At 51.3% G+C, this 27117-nt stretch overlaps 4 protein-coding genes across 6 annotated transcripts; all 4 read right to left on the bottom strand.

Moving 5' to 3' along the window:
* Positions 1-1293: 1293 nt before the first annotated feature.
* On the bottom strand, positions 1294-4065 carry Hoxd8 (homeobox D8). Of its 2 annotated transcripts, none has more exons than XM_041639768.1 (2): positions 3211-4065; positions 1294-2828 (listed from the first exon to the last, which is right to left on the bottom strand). In XM_041639768.1, exons 1-2 carry the CDS (start codon positions 3764-3766, stop codon positions 2533-2535), a joined length of 852 nt encoding a protein of 283 aa, XP_041495702.1. In that variant the 5' UTR covers positions 3767-4065; the 3' UTR covers positions 1294-2532. The 2 variants fall into 2 exon arrangements, with proteins under 2 accessions (XP_041495702.1, XP_041495701.1); XM_041639767.1 differs by having other exon boundaries at positions 1294-2825; positions 3211-3796.
* Positions 4066-9092: 5027 nt separating this feature from the next.
* On the bottom strand, positions 9093-11668 carry Hoxd9 (homeobox D9). 2 transcript variants are annotated; one of them, XM_041639765.1, is made up of 3 exons: positions 11629-11668; positions 10414-11355; positions 9093-10069 (listed from the first exon to the last, which is right to left on the bottom strand). In XM_041639765.1, exons 2-3 carry the CDS (start codon positions 11177-11179, stop codon positions 9828-9830), a joined length of 1008 nt encoding a protein of 335 aa, XP_041495699.1. In that variant the 5' UTR covers positions 11180-11355; positions 11629-11668; the 3' UTR covers positions 9093-9827. The 2 variants fall into 2 exon arrangements, with proteins under 2 accessions (XP_041495699.1, XP_041495700.1); XM_041639766.1 differs by lacking the exon at positions 11629-11668 and having other exon boundaries at positions 10414-11595.
* A 2442-nt stretch (positions 11669-14110) lies between these two features.
* Hoxd10 (homeobox D10) lies at positions 14111-17218 on the bottom strand. The gene is made up of 2 exons (XM_041639762.1): positions 16458-17218; positions 14111-15086 (listed from the first exon to the last, which is right to left on the bottom strand). The coding sequence occupies exons 1-2, from the start codon at positions 17200-17202 to the stop codon at positions 14809-14811; spliced, it is 1023 nt and encodes a 340-aa protein (XP_041495696.1). The 5' UTR covers positions 17203-17218; the 3' UTR covers positions 14111-14808.
* Hoxd11 (homeobox D11) lies at positions 14979-27117 on the bottom strand. The gene is made up of 3 exons (XM_041639764.1): positions 25982-27117; positions 24689-25143; positions 14979-15086 (listed from the first exon to the last, which is right to left on the bottom strand). Exons 1-2 carry the CDS (start codon positions 26754-26756, stop codon positions 24908-24910), a joined length of 1011 nt encoding a protein of 336 aa, XP_041495698.1. The 5' UTR covers positions 26757-27117; the 3' UTR covers positions 14979-15086; positions 24689-24907.

The raw sequence follows: 27117 nt of genomic DNA, 5'->3' as shown, positions 1-27117 counted from the left end.
AGCAGGCCAAAGGTGCATTTCCAGAGCAGTGTAGATTGCCAGAATGTCAAAAGTGGCATTTTTTTACCTTACTTTCCATCCTTGACTTCCACTCCCACTCATCCACTTAGTATGTCCTTTTCCTCATTGAATCTTGTCAAATTCCAGTTTGAAGAGTGATATTTGGAGGAGCATTCTTGAGTTGGCAATTTAAAATTTTTTTATTCTATGTGTATAAACATTTTGCCAGCATGTATATATGTACACCAACCACAATGGATTCCCTGGACCTGGGGTTATAGATGGCTGTGAGCCACCACATGAATGCTGAGACTCAGACCCTATTCTTCTGCAAGAGCAAGTGCTCATCACTGCAGAGCCATCTCTCCAGCCCAGAGACAGCAACTTTTAAAGAGTTTCCTAAATCAAAACTGTTGGAATTTAGCCAGCACTGGTTTTCAGGTAGTTTATGCCTAAGGCTGTTTCCCAGCCAGGCTCTCAGCCTGAGGCACCCTTGCTCTGTTCCAGCCAGCACTGATTCAAGCAGTATGCAAGAGCAAAATGTCCCCAAATCCAGCTCTGGCCTTTGCAGCTGTCAGCTCTGTGCAAATGGTTAAGCCTTGGACACTCCTGACTTAAACTGTCTTTCTGGGCTTAGGTTAGCAAATGTTACAGCCACAGCCTCTTCCCTGGCTAGAGCAGGGGATTTGCCTCTAACCCAGCCAGTACCGATCCTGAGATCCACCAGCACCTGGCAGTGAACCTGGCCCAAGACTAAAGAATCTTCTTTTCTTACCCATGTAATAGAAACCACTCTGAAAATTAACAATAAAACAAAAACCACATCTTTAAAAGTAAACGTGGCTAACAAAAAGCAGCCAGCTCTCAATGTCTACTTTGAGGCGTTTCCATTTTTCAAGAAGAAATGAGACTTTACTTGAATTTCTCCTTTCCTTCCCCTCTTCTCTCCCTCCTCCCCCCACCCTGTATAAAAAGGCAGCTGCACTAGCAGCCCTAAATGGGAAATGGATATCTTGTTAATAATAGATGCCAAACGCCAGCTTCAGCTAGGATTCTACGGAATTAAGCTGTGGTGTAACCTGGACTCTAGGTCACCAGGCCTACGACTTGACTGGAATCATTTTGAAGTTCAAAGCTGGCACAGTATCATACCAGTATTATTTAACGCAAGAAGACACATGGATAGTCAGCCCACTCTGCAAGGAAGCCCCAGACCACCAATTATTATTATTATTATTATTATTATTATTATTATTATTATTATTATTACTATTCAGCTTGGAGAGTATATAACCCACATCCGCTTATCAAATAGAAGGCTTGAGCAAATCACTGCCTTCGTGTGTGTGAGCCCTGGCCATTGTTTGTGCCGCGCACGCTCAAAGACATCAGCTCTGCTCTGTAGGGAGGTCCGTTTCTTTATTGCGGAGCTATGCTCTGAAGCGGTTGTTTACACTCGGAGTTCCTGCGTTTACAACACCAGGGCTTGTTTCAAATAGGTAAGACCATGGCTTTTCTGAAGGACAGCAGAGGACAGACGTACCAACCGACATCAAAGATGAACGCAGCAAGCTGGCTTGGAAGGTGCATGTGAGCAGCGCAAAGAGAACACGAATAAATATGGCACCTACTTGAAAAGGCAGAGACACAGAGCACAGAGACCTAGAAATCCCGGGCGCCCACAAGCAGGGTTCAAAATGAAAGCAAGGCCACTTGCCAGGGTGAAAAGTTAATGAAAATGTTGCAATTAGTTTTCAAGTATTAATTCTCTAGATCATTCCTTCAGTTGCCATAATTTCGCATGGACTACAGGAGCACGGCCAAACGTTACCCTCCTGTCACTGTCACTCGCCTAGGTCTCAGGAGCCGCGAGCCTGGACGATAAGGTACATTGCACTCTTCCGATAATGTGCTTTTCCAATGTTTGGCCCAGACTCTTCCCTGACAGACATTTACAAAATGCTCAAAGAAACCTGGAAGTAAACCACAAGACACCTGAACCACTGTTACAAAAGCAGAGAGAAAAATATAAATAATACATTAAATCAAATAATATAAAGTAAATATTCTGCAGGCATAATTTTTAAAAAAAAATTATCAATAGACTTCTTTTAATTTACTCATTTACTCACCATAAAGATTTAAAATGTTCAAGTGCACTTGTTTGATTAATAAAGCATTTTATATTCGATCATTTAGTGCTGATCATTAGGAAGTTTACGTTGTTGAGGCAAATCACCAGCTAAACATTAAAAACTACCATTATAAAAATATAGCTACAAGGTCGGTATCAAATTACCCTTCTATGGGGCATCTCAAGGACTGCTTCTATGCAATGCTACAAACTAATTTTTAAAAAAAACGCCCAAATCCCTTTCAAAGCGCAGAAACCTCAAGAGCAGTGACATTAAGGTAGCTTGAAACACAGGTAAAGTCCTTTCCAAAGAAGAAGGGGTGGGGGGAGGTGGCGTCCACCAGCATCGGCTGATCATTAGTCTTAAGAGTCTGCGGTATAATTTTCACGTTTAGACGTTAATTTGTGGGGCCTTCGGCTCCATCTTCTTCCAGCTCATGGCCTTCCTTTTTGGGCTCCCCCTCCTTTGCCTCCGGCCGGGACACAGGGAATTTGTCTTTGTTGTTCTCCTTTTTCCACTTCATCCTCCTGTTCTGGAACCAGATTTTTACCTGTCTCTCCGTGAGGGCCAGGCTATGGGAGACCTCGATTCTTCTCTTCCTGGTCAGATAAGGATTAAAAAGGAATTCCTTTTCCAGCTCTAGGGTTTGGAAGCGGCTGTAGGTTTGCCTTCCTCTCCGTCTACCAGGAGCTGCTGATGAAAACAAACGACAAAAAGAGGAGGAAAATCAACGTGTTTTGTTTGGTTTTTAGTGGTTGACGTCTCTGAAAGCTGATGGAAGTTTCTGGACCGGACTTAAGAGATGAAATACACAGTGGTCTTTAATTCTGATACAGATAAAGGCTGTGCAGGCAAGAGAAGCAGAGACAAGGTCTTCGCAATTATTCTGTCCCTATCATCTTTACATACTTAAAAAAGTCCGTATTTAGTTTATGTACAAGAGTCACAGCGGCTACACAAGAAGGCAGAGGGGGAGAGGGAAAGGACAGGGGAGTTTTAAAGCTTGAACGTGAGATGAAAGCAGATTTCTCCCCTTTCGCCCTCCTTTAAAAAAAAAAAAAAAGCGCATCCCAACCTTGTGGTCTCATCCAGGGAAACATTTGAGAAGGAGACGAGCTCTGATTTAAGTGGTCTGGGTCCTCGCCAATATTACCACGGGACGATTTACAGTCAGGATATTGTACCAGCTCGGCCTCTTGCTGGGTCGTAAAAATCGGCTGTCTCTGTAAGTTATCGTATCCGTAAAACTTCGCGGGTTCCCCGTGACAGGCAATCCCGCCGCAGGGGGGAGGCGGAGGGTGCGGAGGAGGAGGTGGGGCGGCCTGGTAGGCAGCGGCCGGGCTGCCCGCGCCGGCGTGGAAGTAGTCCTGACCCGGGCCCGGGCCGCCCCCTCCGCCGCAGCCGGGCGGCGGGGACGGGTGCGGGTGCGCGTGCGCCTGCGGGGGCGCGTGCGGGAAGCCGGCGGCGCTGTTGCCATAGAGCTGCAGGGCGGCGGCGTGGCGGCCGCTGACCTCGGGCGCGAAATGACAGTCGTAGTAAGTGGGATTGATGGCCTCGCCCGCCGCCGCGGCCGCCGCGGCCGCCGCCGCCTTGTACTTGGAGTACAGCGGGTTCACGAAGTACGAGCTCATCGGGGCGGCGGCCGCGGGCGGGCGGGCGGGAGGGCGAGCGCAGCCGGTGAGGGGCGCGCCGGGGCTCGGCCGCGCCGCCGCGGGGGCCTCTGGGGCGGCTGCTGCAGCCGCGGGGGCCGCCGGGCCTCGTCGCCGCCCGCCCGCCCGGCGCGCGCTTCCCCTCAGGCCCGACCGTCCGGCCGCCGGGCGCTCATGTCGGGCTCTCCCGCCGCCGCCGCCGCTGCCTGGGCCTCGCGCCGCCTCCCTCGCGGGCCGCGCGGCCTCTCCCGCTCGCCCCCGCGCGCCGCCGCCGCCCTGCGGGCCTCTCCCCCGGCGCGCGCCCGCCCTCCCGCCCGCGGGGCCGCGGTCTACTCGCCGACGCCCCCGGTGACCTGCCCCGCGGCCTCCAGGTCCCTCCCCGGGCACCGGGCGGCCCGAGCGCAGCCCCGGGACGGGGGGAAGGGGGGGTGGGAAAAAGAGTGCGGCGAGCGGAGCCGCGGGGAGGACGCTTAGGCTCGGGCTCTCACGAGCCCCCGCTCTGCAGGGAAACGAAAAGAAAACACACCCTCTGCCCGGTGCCACCTCTCACCTCCACCCCCCACCCCCCGCTGCCCCCTCCCGGCGCTGTCGCCGTCGCCGTCGCCCCCGCCGCCGCCGAGGCTGCCGCCCCGGTGCGCGCCGGCGAGGCATTTTCGCACCCGCCGCTGCCAGGAGAGGGAGCGAGATGGGGGGCGAGATAACCGCGCGGAGGGATCCGGCCGGCGGCGAAGCGGCCCCTGCGCCGGCCGGGACGCCTCACGCCGGCCCCCGGGATGCCTCCGCCAGCCTTAAAGGGGGCCCATAAAGCCGCACTGCCAAGGGCTCCTGCCCTCCCACCCCCCGGGCCGGCCGAGAGGGGGGGCGCGGCCGAACCTTAGCCTTGGGGCAGCCGGGGAGGTCACTCCCAGGAGGCAGCATAGGGAACGCAGTCGCCCCGCAGCTCCGGGAAGTGCCCAGCAGGGACTGGCCGGGGCCTTTTTTTTTTTTTTTTCCCATTTCTGGACGTGGACTGGCGGGGTGGCCGGCCTGGTCCTCGCATTTGTTTGGGGCCTATCTCCACGGTTCTGATGAAAAGCCCCAATCCGGCCCCCAAATCCTGGTCTTATCAAAGCGAATCAAAGTTGTGCTTTTTTCAGCCCAGCAGGCCTTGTACATTTGCCCTTGACGCACGCACTGCGGGCCCGGCTCAGGCTCCCAGGTTAATTGATATTTAATGGAAATCATGCCCATGAATATAGTTTCCGTCATTTCACCCTTGATAGACGTCAGGGTTGGGCACGGGGCGGGGGTGGGGAGGCCGGAGGATGTGGGAAGGGTACATTAGCTGAGGGGGTGAAGAGAAGAGCGGCAGGAACGTTCCCAGTGGGCAGGAGGCCTCACGCCGGGGTGGGTGGCATTTCCGAGGGTCCCAACCCAGGTGCCCAGCGGACGTGGGCTGGCTGTGGCCCCGGGTGGAGCGTGGGGGGCAGGCCCGCGGGTCCCCTGGCCGGCATTCGGATGGCGCCGGTTCCAGGCAGCTGCAGGCAGGCCCTGCCCTCTGCTAACGACTTTAGCTCACACACCAAATCCGTACAATAACTGCCGAGACTGGGTGCAGGCCTGAGTTTAAACTTGATTTTTTTCCCCAGAGAGGAAATCAGGAGAAGGCTCCCGAGCGGCTACTTTGGGAGGAAGGGAAGTAGAGCCTGCTGGGGAAATCCAGGGCTCGCGTGTTTGGGGATGGGCAAAAGTCAGGATTGCGGCAGCTGTGAAAAGCTGTGCGGCTAGACACTACCAACCGCTTCCCTTCACGCCTTCATCTCTTTTCTCTTATTTGAATGTCCAATAAATATATTTATTCTCTCCCTCCCCTCCCCCCTTTCCGTCCCTCCCTCCTTTCTCCCTTCCTTCCTCCAGCTTTAGGTGCTGAACCCTTTATCCTTTGGGATAATCGGTGTCTGGCGGGCACCTATGATCTGGAGAACAGACCTTGAAGATACACCCCAGCTCGCCAAAGACTCTGGCTTACGCTAAATCACACCGCGCTGACTTTCCATGGCCAAATACAAATGCCAAAAACCCCAGGTGGACTCAGGGATGCAGCAGGCCAGAGATTCCCTTCCATTCCCTGTGGGTTTGCTCAGCGCATGTGGACGGGATCCCGTGGTCAGTCCGAATGGATTGAACGTCGTTTTTATAAATAAGGTCGACACAGAAAGGCATATTTGGTAGTTACGTCTGACTCAATTCTTTCTACCAGGAAGGCTGAAAGTGGGGAAGGTAAACAAATGAATCTGGAGAGCTAAAGGCACGCGTTATTAAAACTGGTGGTAGAGAGTATGGGCAACTTGTTATTGGGGTGGTTAAGGGCAAGGGTGTTTTATCATTTTCTTTTTGTTTTCCTTCCAAGTATCCTTCAACTGCGAAGTGTAACAGCTAATTCTGACTATTAAGGATTTGAACTTCAATCCTGCAATACCCAATTAAAAGATCTTTTTCAATAAAACCTTGGAGCTAAACTTGGTAATTGTGCCCTTTTATTCCACCGTTTGGCATGGACTTCATGGGAAATGGGTATATTTGAACACTGAATAAATTCACGGATTTGGGAATGGAATGGGGAAAAAAGCCAAAATTGAGGACCTACATCTCAGTAATACCGGCACTTTAAAAACTCTATATATTTGGGAGCTTGTCCATGAACACAGGATTATTTCTACATATTCTGGCCTAATTAAAACAACAACAACACTGCAGCACATTTCCTCTGATGACGAAATAATGTGGGTTTTTTCAATTTTATTTAAGCATTCCGTTTGTTATTCGAAAGGAGGAAGAGCGCAGTTAACTTCGTAAATATCTGTGCTTTTCCTCATTTCTGTTTTGATGGAATGCATTAACTTAACGTTTTATAGTTTCTACACAGCCGTCCAGATTTTCTGAAATGCTGAGTGAGCCAAAATTTTATGTATGACAAGCAGGCCTTGAGAATTTAATAGTTCACGTTGTTTATTTTTGTTAAATTTATTCTAATTTAAGATTAAAAGTAAGATTGTAAATATTTTTAATCAAAACCTTCCGCCACCGCAACGCTAGCTTTACGAGATCAGAAAGTGGAGCAATAGCGCCCTCTAGTGGCCAAATGCCGTCGCGAGCTAACCGAGTTTGATTTCCCTTTCCTGCCCCTCAAACCAATTCTAATCTTAATTCTTCAGTTTGACTTGGGCTTGGACCGCTGACACTAATAATGCTTCATCTCCTCGACTGTCAACAAGTCAATTGCAGCAAAACGGGGCTCCTGAATGTAGAGGAAGTTCTCATTTGGGCTCACAAGAGCTTGCAAGTAGTGTGTTTGCCAAAGCTTCCAGTAGGTCGGTTGCCAGACACCGCAAGTGCCCTATTCTGTAATCTCCCAGCTGTGCTTTTTAGACACAATTGTACAACAGGCGAGGTTTAACACAAATCAACTTTAAAAATATTAATTGATGAGACTTTTGTTTTTCAAGAAACTGGCCACTTTGACAGCTAAAAAATTTTCTAGAAGTCAAATATTGTTGGTTTTTTTTCTTAAAGTTGTTAGTCTCAACATTAAATGATGTATATTTGCTAATTAAACTTCTAATCTTAACGTTTTGGGCCCATTAAGCTGGATAATTTGGGGCGGATTAAAGTCAAAAGCTTTTTCTGCATCCCACGTTCCTGTCTGGAAAGTCCCTATTGGGCTTATGTTTATTCAAATTTCTCCAGATAATAAATGAGATTTTTTAAGTTGTGTAAATGACTGAACCGAATTGGATAAGTGGTGTATGTGTCCTTTTTTTTAAAAGCAAGTATTACCAAATTGGTGTGTGTGTGTGTGTTTGCTAAATTAGTCTCTCTCTCATTTTCAGAAATATTTTCTGCTAATCTAGCTGTAATGACTGTATCTATGAAAAGTGAACAAGTCTCCATATTTTTGCTGGGAATTTGGAGTGGCGGGCCAGTAAAGAGCCGTGTAATGTTCCCTTTCCCCATAAGACATCATTCCAGGAGATACTTGCTTGAGTTAATGGCTCAAGATCACTGGCTTCCCCAGCTCAAGTAATGGAGGGGTATCATTGTCTTATTTTTCTTTTTAAAAGGACCAGATAGATCATGGCCACAGTCAAAATATTGAAGACCCACCGGCTATAGGCTGTCTCTAACGTTCGCCCCGTTTAAAAAGAAATTCAGAAATATATCACCTCTCACTTTTCTTTTCTGGGTGCTCACACCTCACTGGGGGGCTTCCTGGCCCCTGCCTTCTTGGTCCAAGTCTTGTTTATATTTTATTGTCCAGATTTTAAGACCCAGTTTTGTCTGCATTTTTCCTTTCCTCCCACAAACATCAAAATGAGATGGTTTCAAAGCGAAGCGCCTGGCCTGTCGTAAACTCATTACCTCCAGACGTCTCGCCGACTCGATGGCTTTATGACACCTTGGCTCTTCCTGTTTTCAAAGAGCTGTAGGTATCCGCATGGTCTAAGGGGTGGGCGATGCAGCACCTTCAGCCGGATCTGAGCCTTGGCTTTCCTTCCCAGCCCCCATCTGCTTTTTCTTGGAGTCCCCCTCTTTCATCAGGATCCCCAAGATCTCTGCCATCGCCCCCGCCTTCCGCCCATCCCAGGCTACCCGGCGCCGTGGCCTCCTCTAGGGCCTGCAACTCCAGTGATCCGACTGAACCCTCACAATGACCTTCATTTTAGCCTCTCAATGAGTCCTCAGAGGGCCAAGCTGGGGGCTAAACATACACAGAAGCAGGGTGGAGGGAGGGGGCGGCAGGAGGAGGGTATGGGGGGGGAGTGTCTTGACCATTTGGATCCTCTAAGGTCACTTTGGGGCTGTGGTGGGGAGGGGCTGATGCTCACTGCCTAAGGGACCCGACGTCAGCCAGCTTCACGGGCCTGGGGGAGTTACTCCACAGCGTAGAGTTGCCCATTCCCTTGTTTGGAGATGGGGACTGGCGGCTGGGTCTCGAGAATAGAAGTAGGCCTGGGGCGTTGTGTCAAAGCCTTAGCTTAAGGTTCCCGGTTCCTGGCTCTCTGCAGAAAGGCTCACTCAGGGCCTAGGGTTTGGAATTTACTGTGGCCCTGGCAGCACTGAGGGGGAAGCACCCAGACTCCTTCCAAAATTGTTCTCTTCGGCCAGGTATGCGCACACAAAAGGAAGTTCCAAAACACCTTAGAGACCCTCCAGGTGCTAGGGCCTCCAACTTTTAGCAATGTGTCCCTTCCTAGGGATGGGGCAGTCTGATGGTTATGTTATCTTCCAAAGACACAGAGAGCAGTCACACAACGTTCAGGGCCAGCGGCTGGGCTCCGTTTGCTCAGATCAGCATTTATTTGTTGGAAGCGGTAACATTTTACAACTGGTCCTCAAGCAAAAACATGGAGTGCCAGCACCCGGGGCCTTTCAAGGGAGTACAGCCCTCCTGGGGAAAGAGTAGCTCCTCCTGGGCTCAGGGGACTAAGCCTTCCCCGCACCCCAGCGATGCCCCAGGGCCCAGGACTTCTCGGTAGGCCTCACTGGAAGTCAGCCCATGGGCCCTCTGAGGAAAGGGGCTTTCCTGCGGTGAGCAGCTGGGTTGCGTTTAGGCTGGGATCTCAGCGGGGGTGTTCATAATCTCCCTCTGCCTTCAGATTCTGGGAATTGGATAGTTGGCCCTGTTTGGGAGGCTGGATGGGGTGAGTCTAAACTACAGAGCTTTTCAGAAACATGAGGGACAGTTACACAGAAGGGGGCTTCATCAAGCTTGCGTGCACCCACAAAATAGAGCATTTCCTAAGGAACCAATGGAGCAGGAAAGGGAAGGAGGGGGATAGGACAAAACCCCAAAGCCACTTGGTTTCTCCAACACATATGCGAGCAAATACAGTATCCCCAAATAACTCACAGAGACCAACCACACAGTCACTTCTACCTAAAAAAGAAGAAAACAGTCCGAGTTGCTGAAGAGTTTCTGAATCAAGCACCCACAAAGGAAAAAAACAAAAACCAAAACCAAAATCCGCTGCCTTTGACCGCTGCGGGCCAGGACCGCACTAGGTCAGTCTCCTTTGGGGCATTTCTCCTTGCTCATCTTCTTCATTTTCATCCTACGGTTCTGGAACCAGATTTTGACCTGTCTCTCTGTAAGGTTCAGAATCCTGGCCACCTCGTAGCGCCGGTCCCGGGTGAGGTACATGTTGAAGAGGAATTCCTTCTCCAGCTCCAGCGTCTGGTATTTGGTGTAAGGACAGCGCTTTTTCCGGGTGGAGCGAGCGTGGATCCAGTTCGCTGCGGGGTTGTCTAGGAAGAGGGGGATTTGTAGACAGGGAGCGAGGGGCGGAGGGGAGGCAGGGAGAGACACAGGGTGGGGAAGAGAGGTCGTTAAATTAATTTCACCAAGGATGGACGCTTTTCACAACTGGGGGAATTATCATAAAAAGCCCTAATGCCCGCGCTCTGTTTACCGTACAAACCGCGCGCCCAAGGTAGGTGGTTATGGGAAGCTTTTTTATGGATGCATGTTGCTCGCCTAGGCTTGGGTAGGCGTCTAGACGTTTTTATAGGTTAGTAAAACTATCAGTTTTGCACATTCGAGCCTTACAGGTTTCAGCAATAAATCAGGGGGCAATTTCTTTTGCACTTACTTGGGTCAAGTTGCTGCTGCGGCGGCTGCTGCTTCTCCTCCTCCTTCAGCGGGCAGCCCGGGCTCGGGTGATCGCTGCAAGCTGAGGGCTCAGACGAGCCTCCCGCCCCAGGCCCGGCCCCGATTCCCACCCCGGGCCCGTTCCCTCCCGCCGCCGCAGCCGCCTTGTCCCGCAGGAACGAGTTGCACGGGAATTCTGGGCCGCCGCTCCCCTGGGACTCGCGGACCGCGGAGCACTCAGTCCGTTTGGAGGAGGAGGACGAGGAGGTGGAGGAGGAGGTGGAGGCTACGGCGGGGGCCGGGGCCGCTCCGGTTTCAGGCTTAATCCCGTAGTGGCGCCCGTTGGCTGGGCCGCCAGGACTGGGAACGGAACCCGGGCCTCCGCCACCGCCGCCACCACTGCCACCGCCACCACCCGCGCCTCCAGGGAAGCTGGGCAGAGGCTCCATCCAGGAGCGCACGTAGCGACCCGGCTCGGCGGTGGCCAGGGGTGGCGGGGACACGTACGGGTGGTACAGGCCGCTCATCGTCGCCGCCGCCGGGGGCTGGGCGGCCACCGCGGACCACGAGGCGGAGAACACGGTCGATTTGGGGGCAAAACTACACGAGGCGAACTCGGCGGCGGCGGTCGGGCCATCGGCCACACCTGAGGGCCGGCCCTGTGTCCCCGGCCCTGGTGGCCCGAAGCGCGTGGCGAACACCTCGTCGCCCTCATGGCCTATGAGCGAGTCCACGTAGTAGTTGCTGAGGGTGCCACTGGACGACATTGTTGAGGCGCCGCGCGCTCCCACCCAAGGTTACACTGCCCGCCGCCGAGCCGCTCTTCGCCGGCGCCCGAGCCGCCGACTAGTTCGCAGGCTGCAGCCACCACCATTGGTCGCGCGGCCCACGTGATCATATTTACCAATACCCGGAGTAAATCAGTCCGCTAAACTGGGGGCTGCTGTGATTTAAAAAAAAAAATCATCAACAACAGGAGCTCTGCAATTAGAGCCGCCGGGCCCAGGTCCACGCGCCAGCCCGGCCTGGCCCGGCTCAGCCCGCCCGGGTGGCGGCGGCGACCACAGGCCTCACTGCGGCCGCAGGAGGCGCTGGGGACTATTTGTTCGTCTCTTCTTGCTGCTCTGGGTCTTGCAGTCTCCACCCCGGCTCTGGCTCCCTGACTCCTGGGCTCTGAGCCCTGGGTCAGACTTCCATGGCACACCTAGGCACTTACCCAAAGGCTGGAGCAGCCGGAGACTCTCGGCCGGGTGCTGCCCCAGACAGGCAGGCCTTTGAGGGCGGCCCCCTGGCGCCCAAGGGAAGTTGTTCTCCCTTCGCCTCTTTTCTTACCTAAACCCACCCCTCCCCACCCGTACCCACACACGCTCTCACAGCTTGTCGTGTTGTTTAAAACAGGTGGAAGACCTCTGTAATGATATTATGCCTTTCAATAAAAATTTTATGAGGTGTATTTGATTATAGATTAATGTGTCCCTAATAAAACGGACGGATGGAGCAGCTCGAAGGGCCCCTCCCTCTACCACACTCACACACTCCCTGTGCAGCCTCACAGACATCCTCGACGTGAGGCTAGGCACACGCCTAAGGCCCAAGGAGGGAGCTGGGGGCAACCGGACTCCCTGGCCTGGTCCAGCTCAGTGCGGTCTCTGTAGGAGCAGCCTCCGAGAGGCTTCTCTCTGCCCTCGGATGGGCGGTGAGCACTGGTGTCCCAAGGAGTCCCAATGATGGTCGTGGTGTCACATCTTTTTCTGGCCTTCTGGAATGGCCTGGAAGAAAAACATGCCACAGAGGGAAAATCCCGAACCCCAGCAAGGCCAGCTCTCACTGGCCAAATAAGCCTTGCCTCAGTGAGGCCGGCGGGAATCGTATCTCCGTGGGCAGGGCCGCTGAGAGTCTTTCACACGGAGGGGCCTGCAAACGGATTCTGAAGATGTCTTCAAAATCCAGAGGAAAGGACAGGTCTTTGAGCCACTCCCTTCTCAATTTTCCCTCCTTGCCTTCAGAGGTAAGGCCGGGCAGCCTTGAATCTGAGAGAAATGCCCATTGTCACTCCCAAATCCATGGTACAAAGCCCGGCTGGGAGCCGAGACAAAAGCCGCACGCCAGCGATTGGGAAGGGCATATTCCTCGCTCTACAAGTTGCCCAGTGCACCCTTGGAGGGCTCCCAGCCCACCTCCAGCCCCGGAAAGAAAGGGGTAAATGGCTACTTAGGGCCTGATTGATTGCCTTTACGAATGGCTCTCTGATTTTGTTTCAGGAGGCCTGCCCTTTTTCTGTAGCACAGGTTTCTCCCTATCAGAAACTAATGGCACTCCCCACATCGCTGGGAGAAACACAGATGTTAATATTGCTCTTCTTCTTCTTTGCCTATCCAAGGTAAATCAGGGGCAAATTTATCCCAGTCTTCTCAAGCTAGTATTGAGTCAGACACCTCTCTCTACCAGCCCCAGGAAATAAGCCCCAAAGGGGATCTGTCTTGGAACTTAGGAGGATTGGGGGTTTGGGGAAGAAAGTTTAAAACAGTAGGTACTGAGACTGTTTGAATGGGGGCTCCGAAGTTCCGAGAGACTACAGAGATTGTTTTTGGGGAGGAATGGGCCTGTGTTTAAAAAACGAAAAAGAAAAAAAGAAAGGAAGGAAAGAAATAGAAAGAAAAAACAAACCTGTTTTATGATGGGTCTTTGAGGATGGGATGAAACCACAGGCCGGACCTAGGGCAACGAATTCGGTCACCTCTTCCCACAAGGACCTCGTCCCCTTTCCCTGGCAGGACCAGATGAATCTGGCTCAATGGTGCGCATTCCACAGAAGCTGGCTTGAATTTTCCAATCTATGTGTAAAAGGACCATTGGACTTGTTGGGAAGTCACATTTACCTGCAAATTCTCTTTCAGTCGCCTCCCTGCTCAGCTACAGTGAGCACTTTGTTATAATAGTGGGAGATTTGACTGGGGAGAATTATTTCCATTTTCTCCTTAAAAAAAATCCATGTGGGCCCCTGAAAGGTAATGGCGGAACATAAATCCCTTTCAGAAATGAACCAAGGTAAAGTAAGATGAGAGAACTCACCCAACCTTGGTGTCACTGGGCCTGGTTGTCTTGAGCTTGGGATGGGTAGGAATGAGAAAAGGGGGAAGGGATTGGATCCGGTGCCATGCTAGGCTGTTGTTTGTTCTTGTTATGGAGGCAGGTTCCAGGTGGGCATTACTAGTTCCAACCCAGCCCTTGATGGCGGATTCCCCAGCCAGAAGTCATCAAGAGCTCACTGGAAGCATTAAAAATAACATAACCAAAAACCAAAGAGAAGAAAACACAGAGATGGGGAACTGAAAGTAAAAACCAGCACAGGGCACAGGCTTACTTACCAGGCTCAGGTTAGGGGGAAGCTCGTCCCATTGAGAACGCCAATATATGAACAGAATTGGAGGGTGGGAGAAGATGGGACACTCTTCCCAGTTAGGAAGAGTCTCAGGACGAATTCTCACCGCCATTGCCCAGTCTAGCACCCTTAGGTCCCCTCCAGCTTTCCCCCTCCTATCTCCTTTCTCCTGCCCATCCCCACTTCCCTACCCCAACTGCCCCAAGCTGGCAGCTTAGTCAGAAAAGACCCTTCCCAAAGGCTTTCATCTCCACCATGACCATGACGTATGTATTTCCATTTCAGAAAGCAGAGGGAACAAACTCATTTCCAGAGTTTATTGCATTATACATGCGACCAGAACATGCACAGAAAGCACAGGTTGCTCTTGTACTGCTACCAAACCACAGATGCACCACAAGGGAAAGGCTACAAGGCATAAGTCATCAATACTCCATTTCACCAAGGACAATTGCTAAGTTCATTTGTGAAAAGATACATTGTAATGTGCTTTTTAAAGTCCCCCTCCCCCCAAAGCTTGTGGGTTTTCTTATTCGTTTGAAATATATATAATATGTATTTTTTTTAAAGTACTAGATGTTTTCAAAATGACATGGATTCATGGGCTAACCACACACAGAGAAGTTTTATGTGAGGGAAAACGTGGAAAAGTCACATTTGCTGGCTGGCTAGATGGGAGGATGAGTGGATGATTGGATGGTGTCCTATAGTTCCAATAAGTTAAGACCCAAATGAAAATGCGCAGTAATAGGTACCCTGCATTACGATGAAAAAAAATAAATTACACGTGCTAAGTTTTTAATATATATATATATATACTCATAGGGATTACAGATCACTTGCAGCACGCACAGAATGACCCCAAAGTCACATTCTAGCAGGAAAACAGAACAGAACAGAACAAAACAAAACAAAGAGCAATGAAGGTTTTGTTTCCGCCTTCCTAGTCCTCCAGCACTCGGGCCTGGAACACGGTGCCCCCTCTCGGATCCTGGCCTCACATGGGCCTCAGACCTAAGAAAAGGTGAGGTTGGCGGTCAGTTCTCGGATTCGATTCTCTCGGCTCATCTTCTTGAGTTTCATTCGGCGGTTTTGAAACCAAATCTTGACCTGCCTGTCGGTGAGGTTAACGCTCTTACTGATCTCTAGGCGGCGCTCGCGGGTGAGGTACATATTGAACAAGAACTCTTTTTCTAATTCCAGCGTTTGGTGCTTAGTGTAAGGGCACCTCTTCTTTCTGCCACTCTTTGCAGTGAGCCAATTGCTGGTTGGAGTATCAGACTTGATTTCCTCTAACAAAATTAAAGGGAGAAGAAAAAAAATCAAGAATTTTTTTTTTCTCTCAGTCCATTCAGATATATACCCTTGGCCATGACCCTGCTGGCAGACAGGCCGCTTTGGACAATGCTGGTATTAAACATTACCCACAAAGGTGGGGCACGAAGGGGATTTTAAATTGATACCAAATTAGAACTAAAGACTTAAATTAATACAATTAATGCAGAAGGATATTCTGTACCAGGGGTTTGTTCTGTCTCTCTCTCTCTCTCTCTCTCTCTCTCTCTCTCTCTCTGCTACACAACTTTCTGACTTGCACAAAACGTTACTATAATAGTAAAGTTTACGAATTTCCCCAGCAACATTCTAAGTGGTCAGTCCATGACAGGACAGGAATAGAAGTCCCAGTTTGAGCTTACCAGTCTCCCTGCTGCTTCAGGGCCCCAAATTGGCCGCTTCTTACCCACCTCTCCTGGGCAGAGAGGGAGTCCCACAGCAAGGCGTATTGAGAGCCACATTCTTTCAAGAGATAAACAAACAAGAATACCTTCTCCACCCTGCCTGGGCATTGTTGCAGTCCCCCAAGAAATCGCTCAATTTTAAAATGTTTCTTTGCTTTCACACAAAAGCACGCCACCAGAAACGTAACTCTGTGGCCCACCGGTAGACACTCAAGGACAGACTGCGGGGATTGGGGTGGGTAAGATTCCATCTTAGAAACCCATAGCCCTGGTTCTTTGCCTTATCCCAGCCCTAAGTAGGCGATGCAGGTCCCTTCTCCCCCTCTTCCGCCTTTGCCCTCTTTGTATAAGGTTGCAAAGCCTGCAGCACTTTCCCCAGACAAAGCCAAGGTTACCTAGCCCAGCAAAGGCAAGACGCCCTCTGCTTCCTCACCCAAGCACCAAGCGGCCAAACCATTTCCTTCCACTCTTAGATCGCAGGATGCGGGGTGCAAACCCTTGAACACAAACACGATGTCTTGGGCCACCTTAAAATGATCCCTGGATGCAAGGCAAAACTAGGGTTTCAAATCTGAGCCAAAGAAAAGGGGCCACTGGAACCCTGTTTACAAGCCGTTGGTCTCCTTTTAGCTCTTTGTTGCTTTTCGGGTCTGGCTCAGGACAGATAAACCCGCCAAGCCTTTCCTCTACCCAGGCGCCATCAGCGTGGGGGCAGGACCGGCCGGGAGGGCCAGAGCAGCGGGAGAGAATCAGGGACCTTTTCAAGGCTGAGATCTCCCCTCTAAAAGTCGGGTGGAGCAGCACCTGCCCAGTCGGGCGCTGGGTTCCGCTGCCTGGACTCCGCTTTGGGTACCCGAGCGCTCCCTTTCCGAGGGTTTACCGGACTGCGCGCCCCGTTGGGGTGGCAACTCTGTTCATACCGACCTTTGCTTTCCTTCTCCTGCACTTCGGGACTGGACACCGAGACCTCAGCCAGGCAACTCCTCTCTTCTGGAAGGCCGCCTTTGGCCTCGGGGCTCTCCACTTGGGAGACTTTGGTGGGCTCCTGGCCGCTCGCGGTTTCGTTCATCTTCTTTTCCATCTGCAGCTGGGCAGCCGAGAGCTGCGGCTTGGCCGCGCCACGGGAGTTGAGCTGGAGCATGACAGTGGAGCTGCCTTCGGGGCTGTTATTGTACTCTTGGGTTTTCCCGGTGGCGTAGGTCTGACTCAGTCTAAAATATCCAGGGACAGGAACCTCGGGGTTCTCAACGGGACAGGACTCAGGGACCAGCCTCTGGTACGAAGGGACCTCGGCAGAAATGAGTTTGTTGCGCTTATCAGAATACATGCAGCAATTGGATTCTTCTTTAATGTTGGCGGTGAATGAGCAAGTGGGGACTTGCTGTGTAACAGGTTGCTCTATTCGACAAGATCTGTTCGGGTCTGTCCAACTGTCAACTTGAGGTATATAAGGATGCACATTCATACCCATATTTTGGTGGTTCACTTCTCTTTTGGCCAGAGACGGGAGCAGTCCACAGGTTTGCATTCCATAGGTCCCCATGTCTGCGCTAGGTGGTGGCATGTACATGCTGGCGCTGCTCGAATAAAAACTGTCACTCCTGCAGGCACTGATCAAGGAATCTACTAAAAAAGTATTAGCAGCAGGAGAGCTGTTGGGAAAGGACATTTTGGGGAGGAATTTGAAGAAGAGAGATTGTGTCCTTTGTAGGCTGACATCTCTAGGAAAACATTCCCGGTGTAATTGTGGATGCCTCTGCCGACCACATGACAACCAAGCCAATGAGATTTGAAAATGGCCTTGAGCCGCAGCCTCCTTGCAGGTCACGTGTTCCAGAGCCCGGCCGGCCGGCCGCGTAAGCACGGACAACAGCGACATCTACTAAGCGCCGGTGATAGTGCGCGCTGAAAACAACCGGCCCAGGGCTCTGCTGCTGGCCGGCCAGCCGGTCTCCCGGGGCTTGTTTGGCCGGCCGGCCTGCCCCACTCGAGTTCCCCACCCGGCCACTGGGCCACGCCGGCGGAAGGAAAGGCTTGATCCGAGGGCCCTCCGGGAGGACACGCGCACTGAGGGAAGTCAGAGCGCGGTGGAGCCTGCTCTTAGAAGCGTTTTTCCCTGCACACACCCAGGCAGAACGCACCCAAGAGGGCCGGTTCCGAGCAAGGGGTAGGGGCGCGGGCTGGTTAATGTAGCACTGGGCAGTTGGGAAGGTGAGTCCGATTCCTCTGGTTCTGAAACATCCCCCCTAGGGGTCCAAAGGAAAAAACTCTCTGCTGCAAAGATGATACGACCAAGGTGTCGCGGTAAGCACTAGCGAAAAGGGCCGCGAAAGGTCGAGAGGCCACGCAGCTGGGCAAATTCAGAGCACGGAGAAAAATTCCAGCCCGTAGTTACCCTCTCCTTCGACCATTCGACCCGGACTCGGGGCGCCTCGGCACCCAGGACCTGCTCCTGGAGCCTAGACTGTCAGAGTAACCACACCCTGACCTTTGAGGGACCGGCTGCTGGGAGCTTCTAGCTTGGATGGAGATAATCCTCGCCAGCCATTCCCTATCCGCGAAAGTGTTCCTCGGGCTCCCAGAGACAGCTAAACCGAGATTTCCTTTCCCTGATAACACAGGGCAGAGAGGAAGGAAGGATAAAAGAAAATATTTTTTTTTCAAAAGAAAGGGGAAAACTCGGACCCTCGGACTCCACAAGTTTTAGAAAGCGGGGCCAGAGCAAAGAGAGAGTAAAGCAAAGGTGTCATTTGAGGCTTCTGCAAGGAAAAATATGTTTTCCTTTTATGGATTTTGTAAAAGCATTGGTTTCTGACAAGTGCAAGGTACAAAAGGTTGTGGAATTTATTAATACATATTAAGAAGAATCAGGGCGATCAATAAAATTCTCATCTACATTCTTGGGCTCCTTGGTAATTTTCTTGCTTCTGAGGGTTTTTAAAGAGTTATACCCACTGTTGCCACAAACGGGAAGATATTTTATTAACAAATCAATCGAGACTTTGTAAAGGATAAGATTAATAGTTAAGATTTAGCATAATGGCGTTCGCTTTATGAATTATTGAAAATTATACTATTGATTTTTCCCCTTCTCTACTAACCAAGAAGGTCAATTTTTGTTTTAACACAAATCGTCAAATATTAAAAGCTATACTTTTGTCACAAGTTAAATTTTATAGTTTTGGGCAATCCCTAAAATTCTTTGACAAGGTTTTGCTTGGACGAGAGGGAGAATGAGATGGGAGAATCTTAGTCTTCCGTTTCCTCTGGCGAGGGAAAGTTTTATAAAGAGGATATGGTCTGGGGTTGTGGTCCAGCTCATTAAAGAGCAACCACCGCCACCACCACCATGGAAACTCAGAGTTTTATGAGAAACTTGAACAACTTCCTCCCTCTTTCTCTGGTTGCAGGCGGCGAGCCGCCCTGCGGAAGCCGGGGCCTAAGGACAGCAGCGGGGAACTTTAACCTTGATTTCCAAAGACTTGCCCTGGACCAGGGGCCCTGCCTGTGTGTAGGAGCTGTCCTTCGGCCTTCCGGGGCCCCTTCAAGAAAGTAAAACGGACCCTGAAACTGTGACCGTGAACCAGTTCTCAGTCCGAGGAGACATCTGTGTTCTCTTCTTTCCCACTAACCCAGGAATGGACTGGCCTTGGATTTCAGGCCCAGAGACTGAACTTGTGGATAAATCTGGTTTCCACCTCAACAGGGGTTCGATGCTCCTTAAGGCGCCTAAGCCAGTTCTGGGGAAACCTAGTTGCTCCTTCACAAAAACATTTCACTCCCCCCCCCCCCAAAAGTCCTTTGTCCCCTCCCTCCCCTAAAGGAATTTCTCCTGGCCTGATGAAAACAGGCGTTGAACGTTATTTTCGGCCTTGGGACCGATTGGCTAGCCCCCTCTCAGTGCCCTCGCCCAAACAATAACCCCTTTTAAAAAACTCCACGGTGGCAATGAGACAGACCTTTTAAACCTTTACGCAGCTGTTCAAATACAACATCATTGTCAGGTTAAAAGCCTGGCGCCTCCAACTGCTCTGGCTGCTGCACCCCGGTGGTGAAGCCGGAGACTTAAACCTTACCTTTCCACGGGGGTGGCTATATTTAAGCTGGGGAGGGGTGTGAGGTGTTAAGTAAGGCATAGCAGAGGGGAAAAAAAATTGAAACGTTTGCCTCTAGGTTGCTAAGATCCTGATCAAACCTAACAGCCACTGATTAGAGCCTCAAAATTTCCCTTTTTATTTACATTGTGGCGATCAAATCCTGAGCTACAGCTAAACGTGCCCAGGGCTGGACAAAGTGCCCGCTGCCCTCCCTGACGCCCTGACGCCAGCTTGGCGCTTTAGCATTGTGTTGCCTTGTATCTCGGCCAGGAGAGCTGCCCAGAATTGGACTGCCCAATTTTTCTAATCCCAAGCAAGGAAGGGCTGTTCGATCTAATCAGGAATTTTATGCCCATCAAATGCCCTTTCATAATCTTTATTTATACACGAAGAAAACACCCAGTCTAAAAACAAGCAATTCCTTCCTGAACTGTTAAGTCTTCAGCGAAGTTGTAGGGGCAGCTCTGCCTGCTCTGTGTGGGGGTCTTTCTGTTCCAGTGCCCCTAATGCTTTAAGCTCAAAGTCACCTCGTATTGGATTAGGGTTTAAATAGATCTCCACTCAAAGACAGGAAAAAAAAATGTGTATGTTAATTTAAAAATGCAATTTATTCTCTCAAAATTCTATTTTTTTCTCTTTTGAATTTCTGCCTTCAGACTGAGTCCTCAGAGGCAAATTTGTCAATATGTTAGATTTATAGAATTTAAATACTTGAGCAAAATGAAAATACTATAAGTGAGGACAGAAACTGTGCCTTAAGACCTTAGAACCGACACAAAGCAAACGGAAGGAAAAGGCAGTAGCTTTAAGGGCAACTTTTATTTTGCTCAGTGTTTAATGTAGTGGCTGGTATTTAAAAAAAATCATCTTTAGATCATCCAGAGCAGTTAGCATTAATAATAAGTCAATATTGCATCGTAAAGGAGATGTAGACCCATATTTGTAACAAGATGCTTGTCGCCCTGGCACAGTTCTTTCCAGAGAAAATTGAAAAGGTCGCCTTAGCAAGAAATTAGCATTTGCAATAATTAATAATCATCATAATAAACTGGTTTGCATTTGCACTTTCTTGTCTTCTTCAGGAGCGTGGGGTGGAGGCTCTGGGCCTAGGAGGACCTAAGGGCTCTTAGAGTCTCCCTAAATTAGACCTATGAGCCGCCTCTGTCACTCTTTAGAGATAGGATGGATAGGGACAAATTAAAAGCTGCCTCCCCAGGACGCCCTCTGGGTTGCACTGTGTACCATCGCACCAAGGGGAATAGTAATCGAAGGGGCAACCCGGAGACTACCACCGACTCAGTAAAGGGGTCTACAGAGATGACCGAAAGGGATCGAGAAGGGCCGAGCCTCTTTCTATTTACAGACACAAAAGACTCCTACTTGGCGCATTTTCTTTCTACTTCTGAACCTGAGAACTCGGCGCCTCCGGATCGGTGGCCGCCGGCAAGGAGTCCCACGCACCCTAGCTCAAGAAGGGGAGGTTTTCAGCCCCCAAAGTTCCTGGTCCCATCCCCTGGCCTGTATTAGGCCCACGTTAGGCGGGCGCTGCCGGGAGAAATGACACTGCAGACCGCTCAGCAACCGTGGTCTGCCGGCGGCGGCCGCCAGCCAAGGCCAAGGGGCCACCGCACAGCCAGATGCGCGCGCGGTGGATGGGGCCTCCTACAAAGGAACACAACGACATTTGGGGAGGGAGGTTTCACCCCACATAGACTAAAACCCGGGTTAGGCCCTAAGAAAGGACGCTTTAAAAGAGCTAACCCGGACCGGCAGCAGGACAGGAGGAGCCGGGTATCCGCGCGGGGAACACCCACGCCTCTCGCTGGCGCCTAGCCGGGGGTCACGGCGCCCTAGTCTCCCTCTAACCAAAGCCAACTCCTGGAGGCCTGGAGAACTAGCGGACAGGAGGACCCTAAAGCCTGAGGTCTGGCGAATGGGGGGGCGGGGGGGAGACAGAGGTCAGTGCAAATTCCAGGGCCTACAGGCTCTTCTCAAGGAACTTAGGGGGTGAAAGGGATCCGCCATCCTCCCTTTGAGCCGCCCACTCCCGGGAGCCCCATCTTCACACTTTTGGACCGCGGAAAAGGATGCAAGCGGAGGGGACACAAACATTTCCCAATGCCCAGGGCTTTGGAAGGACAGTGAATCTCAGGAGCGACTTTAACCGTTTATGAGAGCTTGAGCCCAAAGCAAACTGCGCACCTCAAGGTCGGCGGGCAACCAGGAAAGGTGGCCCGGATTCCGTCAAATACAACGCCAGGTTACTTCAAATGCATCCCCATTCACAACACTTTGAAATCCAAACGTCCTCGCAAAGAGTCTACTATCTCTAGAAACCGCATCAGTCCAGTCTGGCACCCGCACCCCAGCTTCTAGCCCTCTCTGTCCCTTGGGTAGTCAGGGGTAGCACCAAGCCATGCATAGACTGGAATCTTCAGCCCAGAACGACGCCCGCGGTCCTCATGGAGTTTCAATTTTTTTTTCTAAGAACACATTCAGCTAAGTTGCCAACGCCCTAATCTGTTTTAAACAAAAGCCTTTTAATCATCCCAGCCGTTTGAAAGCTCACAAGACACGTGCGGTTTTGGGGAGATGGGAGGGACCTTACGTTTGTCACCATTCGCCACACTTAAACCAATATGAAAATAGATATTCCCCGATTTAATTAACTCTCAGTGGCTATGACGTATTTCAAACCACAGATATTTGTCTTTTAAAAATATCTTCTCAACACCATACGGTTATATACCAAGGTATTTTTTTTTTTTTTGCAGCGGCTTTATCTTTGAGGAGACAACGGATTAGGGGATCCCCTATTTCAGAAGACTGATGGCTTCTTTTTCTCTGTCTCTCTACCACTTCTCGCAATCATGGCTGCTTAGAACAAGGAGACAGAAACACCTTAACTGCTGGCTGTTTCTAGCGGGTGGGCCAAGATCCCTTATGAGAGTCTAGTATTGGAAAATAGGGTACCACAGGCTCTTGGCAAATAAGGTTTCTGGAACGTGAGCGCGCCCTCGTGTGGCTGTAGAGGTTCTTGCAAACGGAAAATAGTATTTCTCGCTTTCGCCTGGTTTATGCTGGCTGGCACACAGCTTGCTCATTTAACCGCAGTTAAAAGAAAAAAGATGAAGAAAAAAACCAACCAGTTTTAATCTCCCAGGAATATCTTACTATTAGGGCATTTACATGTAAACCACTGCTCAGATTGTAAACAAAATAATCCTTTTCTGAGCGAAATAATTTGATTATCTGCTTTTTTTCTATTGCATCCTTTATCAAAAATTGAGAAATGTGTTAAAAACAGTACAAATATATTTTATCTTATTCTATATCTTAGAAAGTGCCAGAGTTTATTTAACACGGTGGCAAATTGCTTTCAAATGCTAAGGGTTGGTGTAAGTCTGATGAAAACTTACTCTCTCAACCACCTTTCAAAAAACTGCGGTTCTTCATGACAGTAAAGAGAAACTCTTCCTAAGAGCACCCCAAATTCTCAGTACATCCTAACTCTACTAATAGTTCATAGGCATTTTGATCTAACAAGTGTTTTTATTTTTTTTCCCTAAGAAGTCAATTGTTATTGAATTATTCTAGTGTTTGGGGGGAAATTAAGGTTATTGATCCTGAAATTAGGAATTTTCTTAGATTTATGGTGAACTCCCAGTATGATGCTATATAGTCATAAATATGGGCAAGGGTCTGGATATGTGAGCATGTATTATGAGAGTGGGTGGTGGTTGGAAATCACAGAAGAACTTTAAGGCGCCTAATTATTCAGAGAGGTTAAAGGTGATGACCTTGACATTTGGAAGTTCAAAGGCATACACTTATGCACTTATGTTTTTCTTTACCCCCCCCCCCAAAGCTTCAGCAATTAAAAAATTTATAATTCAAAAAGCACACTTCCTCAGGTGAGGCGTGTGGTGCTGTGCACCTTAGGGATTTATATTTTGCCTTTGGGTTTCTGAGAGGTTGAGAGTCATAAGACCCACTGCACTCTTTTGAGAGAAGGAGAAGCTTTTCTCACTTCTCCAGTTTATTGCACAGTGCGGAAATCTCTTTTGGGCCCACCAGAAGGTGTATAATAGAACCCAATTAAGCTGTTTAGAACTTTGGCTTTTATGGTGTTGTCTAGACAGTTCAAGGTTTTGTAAACAGCCTGGCTTGGTCCTGTGACATAAAGTGCTGTGCAACCCTCACCACATTCTTTAACTTAAAGCGATAAATGTGGTGAGCTGCAGTTGAGCAGCCCTGGCCTTAGCTGGGGGGCGGGGGGTTACATTCTCTGCTTCAAGCTCACTGTGACAGCAGAAGGACCCCATGCTCCCTGTACCTCTTAGCTCCCTTTTAACAAAACTTCCCGCCTCACACAGAGGGTTTTTCTTCTTTTAAGGAACTCTGGCTCTTTGACCTTCTTAAGAGATAATTTGGATCTTCAAATTAATTCAACATTTTGGGATTTTTTTTTTGTCTTTCCAAAAATTCCAAGTTCATTAGACTAGGGGTGGGGGTGGGGTGAGAATTTGCTCCTTAGACTCCTACTGCTTAAACCTTGTAGCCTGGGGGAAAAAAGGCAACCAGCATTGCTGGATCTCATTGCCAATTCAGAAAGGTAACACTACCATGGTTTTTAAAGCCAGTGTAGCCTACAGGGGGTGTGAAGGAACAACTCCTATCACAGAGAGATTAAAAAGTGCTCCAGCGGGTATTCAGTTGTATGGGGAACAGGGTTCTGGTCACTAAGATAACCTGGGAAGCTACTAAACTTTGTCAAACAGTAAAAATCCATGCAGTGTATTGAAGCTGTAACCTCCATTTTGCTAGAAACCATTTATTCACACACAAAAAGACAGTGACTCATGCCCAAAGGTACATTTCCCAGAGTTTAAATAATCTGTGTTCACTGAGGAGGGAAAAAGGGATTTCTTAGACTCAACACAAACACCACTCCTTCCAGCCCCATGGCCTAACTCCCTACAGATCCCGCCGCATCCACTAGGAGAGGAGGGACAAGAGCACATGGCGGTAAAATTGTAAAGGGACGATTGCATTTACCATTTTCCCCTTATTAGGATCCGCTCGGCCAAGTCCCCGGCCTCGTCCTCAGGCTGCAGTGGTCGCTGGGAGGTCCCGAGTTGACCGCGAGAAGGAATCGTGAAGTTCCACAGAGAAGAGGCGTCATTGAACCCAAGGACATTGGGCCTGCGGAGGGCAGGCTGGTGGGGAGGAGGGTGGGTGAGTGGGGCTCTGGGGAGGGGGCGCTTCTTGGAGCTCTCAAAATAAGGGGTTTCCAGTGAAATACTGCAGACGGTCTCTGTTAAGTTTCTTTTCTTTCATCCTGCGATTCTGGAACCAGATTTTGACTTGCCGGTCAGTGAGGTTGAGCATCCGAGAGAGTTGGAGTCTTTTCTCTTTGTTTATGTATACATTAAAGAAAAACTCGCGTTCCAGTTCGCGAATCTGGTACTTGGTGTAGGGACAGCGCTTTTTCCGGGACCTCTGGGGAGCCACTGCAAGGCAAAGAGACCAAGGGGTAAGAAAGTCTGCTGCTTGCCCCCACCCGCTCTGGCCACTGAGCTAGGGCCAGGCCTTGGCCGGGTTAGGGACGTCCTTTGCTGCCCGTTGAAAGGCCCTGCCTGCTTCGTGGGGGATGATATATGGGCGGGCACAGGAGAGTGCGGGCGTGGACACACACACACACCACATACGCACACCACACACATACACCACACACACACACACACACACATACACCACACACACACACACACACACACATACACCACACACACACACACACACACAACTTCAACCTGGTATTGAGATAGGAAAAAGAGGGCAAGGCAGACTCTGAATTGGAACCCGAGGGAAGAGAGACAGGAGCGCGCCCACCGGGGGCATCTGCTCAACTCCAAGCTGAGCGTCAGCCAGACACTTGGATTAAGTCCAGTTTGAATATCACCTACCCCCTCCCTGAAAGGCAGGAGACTCCCCTGTTCCCACTCACCAATTGGATCCAAACGTCCTTCTCCTCTCTAAGGTCCTCAACACCCCCCCTCCCCCCCCCCCCGCGCTCACGCGCACACACACACACACATACACACAAATAGAGGGAAAGCTCTCCACAGCGATTAATGTCCTCTTCGAAGTCTACCTTAAGCCCACCTAAATTGGTTTCCTATCATAAACACGCTTTACAACGACCCGGGAAATCTTATAGGATGTATAAACCCCCTCAAATGCTTATAAAGTAGCACATAAAACGGCGCAAGCAGAGGGAGGTCCCCGCCGCACCCCCTCCCCCGCCACCGCCCCGGGCCAGCCCCTCGGCCCGCGCCCGGCGCCTACCTGTGCCGCCGCTCTTCTCGGCCCCCGCCTCCCCCGGGGGACCCTCGACTTCGCCACCGCCGCCTTCAGCGGCCCCCTTAGGCTCCGGACCGGGAGTCGCCTTGGCGCAGGGACTGCCCCCGCCACCACCAGCCCCGGCCTTGGGGTCGCCCTTGTCAGCAGCGCCCTCGGGCTGTGGCGGCGCGGGCGCAGGCTGGGGCTGCGGGCCGGCGAAGGGGGCACCTGGCGCCGCCTCGTAGAACTGATCAAAGCCCTGGGGCAGGATGCCGTTGCGACCCACGGCGCTGTAGAAGTTGGAGGCGGCTGTCGCTGGACCGTGCGGCGGCCCGGGAGCGCCACACACCGGCTCGGGAGCCTTGAAAAGCACGTCTGGCCGGCGGCCGCCTGGCGGGAGCAGATCCCGCTGCATGGCCGCTTCCTCGGCCGCTGCTGCCGCCGCCGCTGCCGCCGCCGCCGCGGCGTAGTAGGGAGCGTATCCCCCGGAGCCACCGCCACCCCCGCCGGGGCCGCCCCCGCCGCCGCCCCCCGCGCTGCCACCGCCGCCGCCTCGGTATGGCCACTTGGCGCGCTCCAGGCCGTAGTCGCGAAAGGCCACCTCCCGCACGGGCTGGACGTGAGGCGCCAGGTTGGACGAGTAAGGGAAAGTCATCTGGCAGGAGGACGGCTGCGAAAGGAACGACGGCTTGCTGGCGAAGTCCGACGGGGCCACGTAGTAGGCGCAGCCCGGCAGGTACATGCTGGCTGCGCTCGGGCCGCACTCGTCAAAGTCGTTCATGGCTGCGCGGCGTGCACGCCGGCAAGCCTCGGGCCGCTCCCCGCGCCTCCAACCTGAGCCATCGATTGCACAAGAGGCTTGGGCCAGGATCAACTAAGCAAAAATCCCCACCGGGCGCTGACGTGCAATTCATCTTGATTGATTCTGGTGGTAATTATGTCACGTGACGCCATGGAGAGAAATGTCCTTATATCTATATCAGCACTCGCCAACACGCCCCAGGACGGCTCCTGGCGCCGAGACGCGCGCACGCTGGGGGCGGATCGGCCTCCAGCTCCTGCCAACTCTCCCAGGGCACTCCCTGACCAGGCTGCGCTGCAGGCCGGTCACCTGCGCGCCGCCGGCGGCTGCCACCGCTGGG

Source organism: Microtus oregoni, unplaced genomic scaffold, assembly GCF_018167655.1.
Source record: "Microtus oregoni isolate MIOR12 unplaced genomic scaffold, Mior012 000060F_ref0000265, whole genome shotgun sequence".
NCBI classification, from domain to species: Eukaryota; Metazoa; Chordata; class Mammalia; order Rodentia; family Cricetidae; genus Microtus; species Microtus oregoni.
This window is presented reverse-complemented; position numbering and strand designations above follow the sequence as displayed.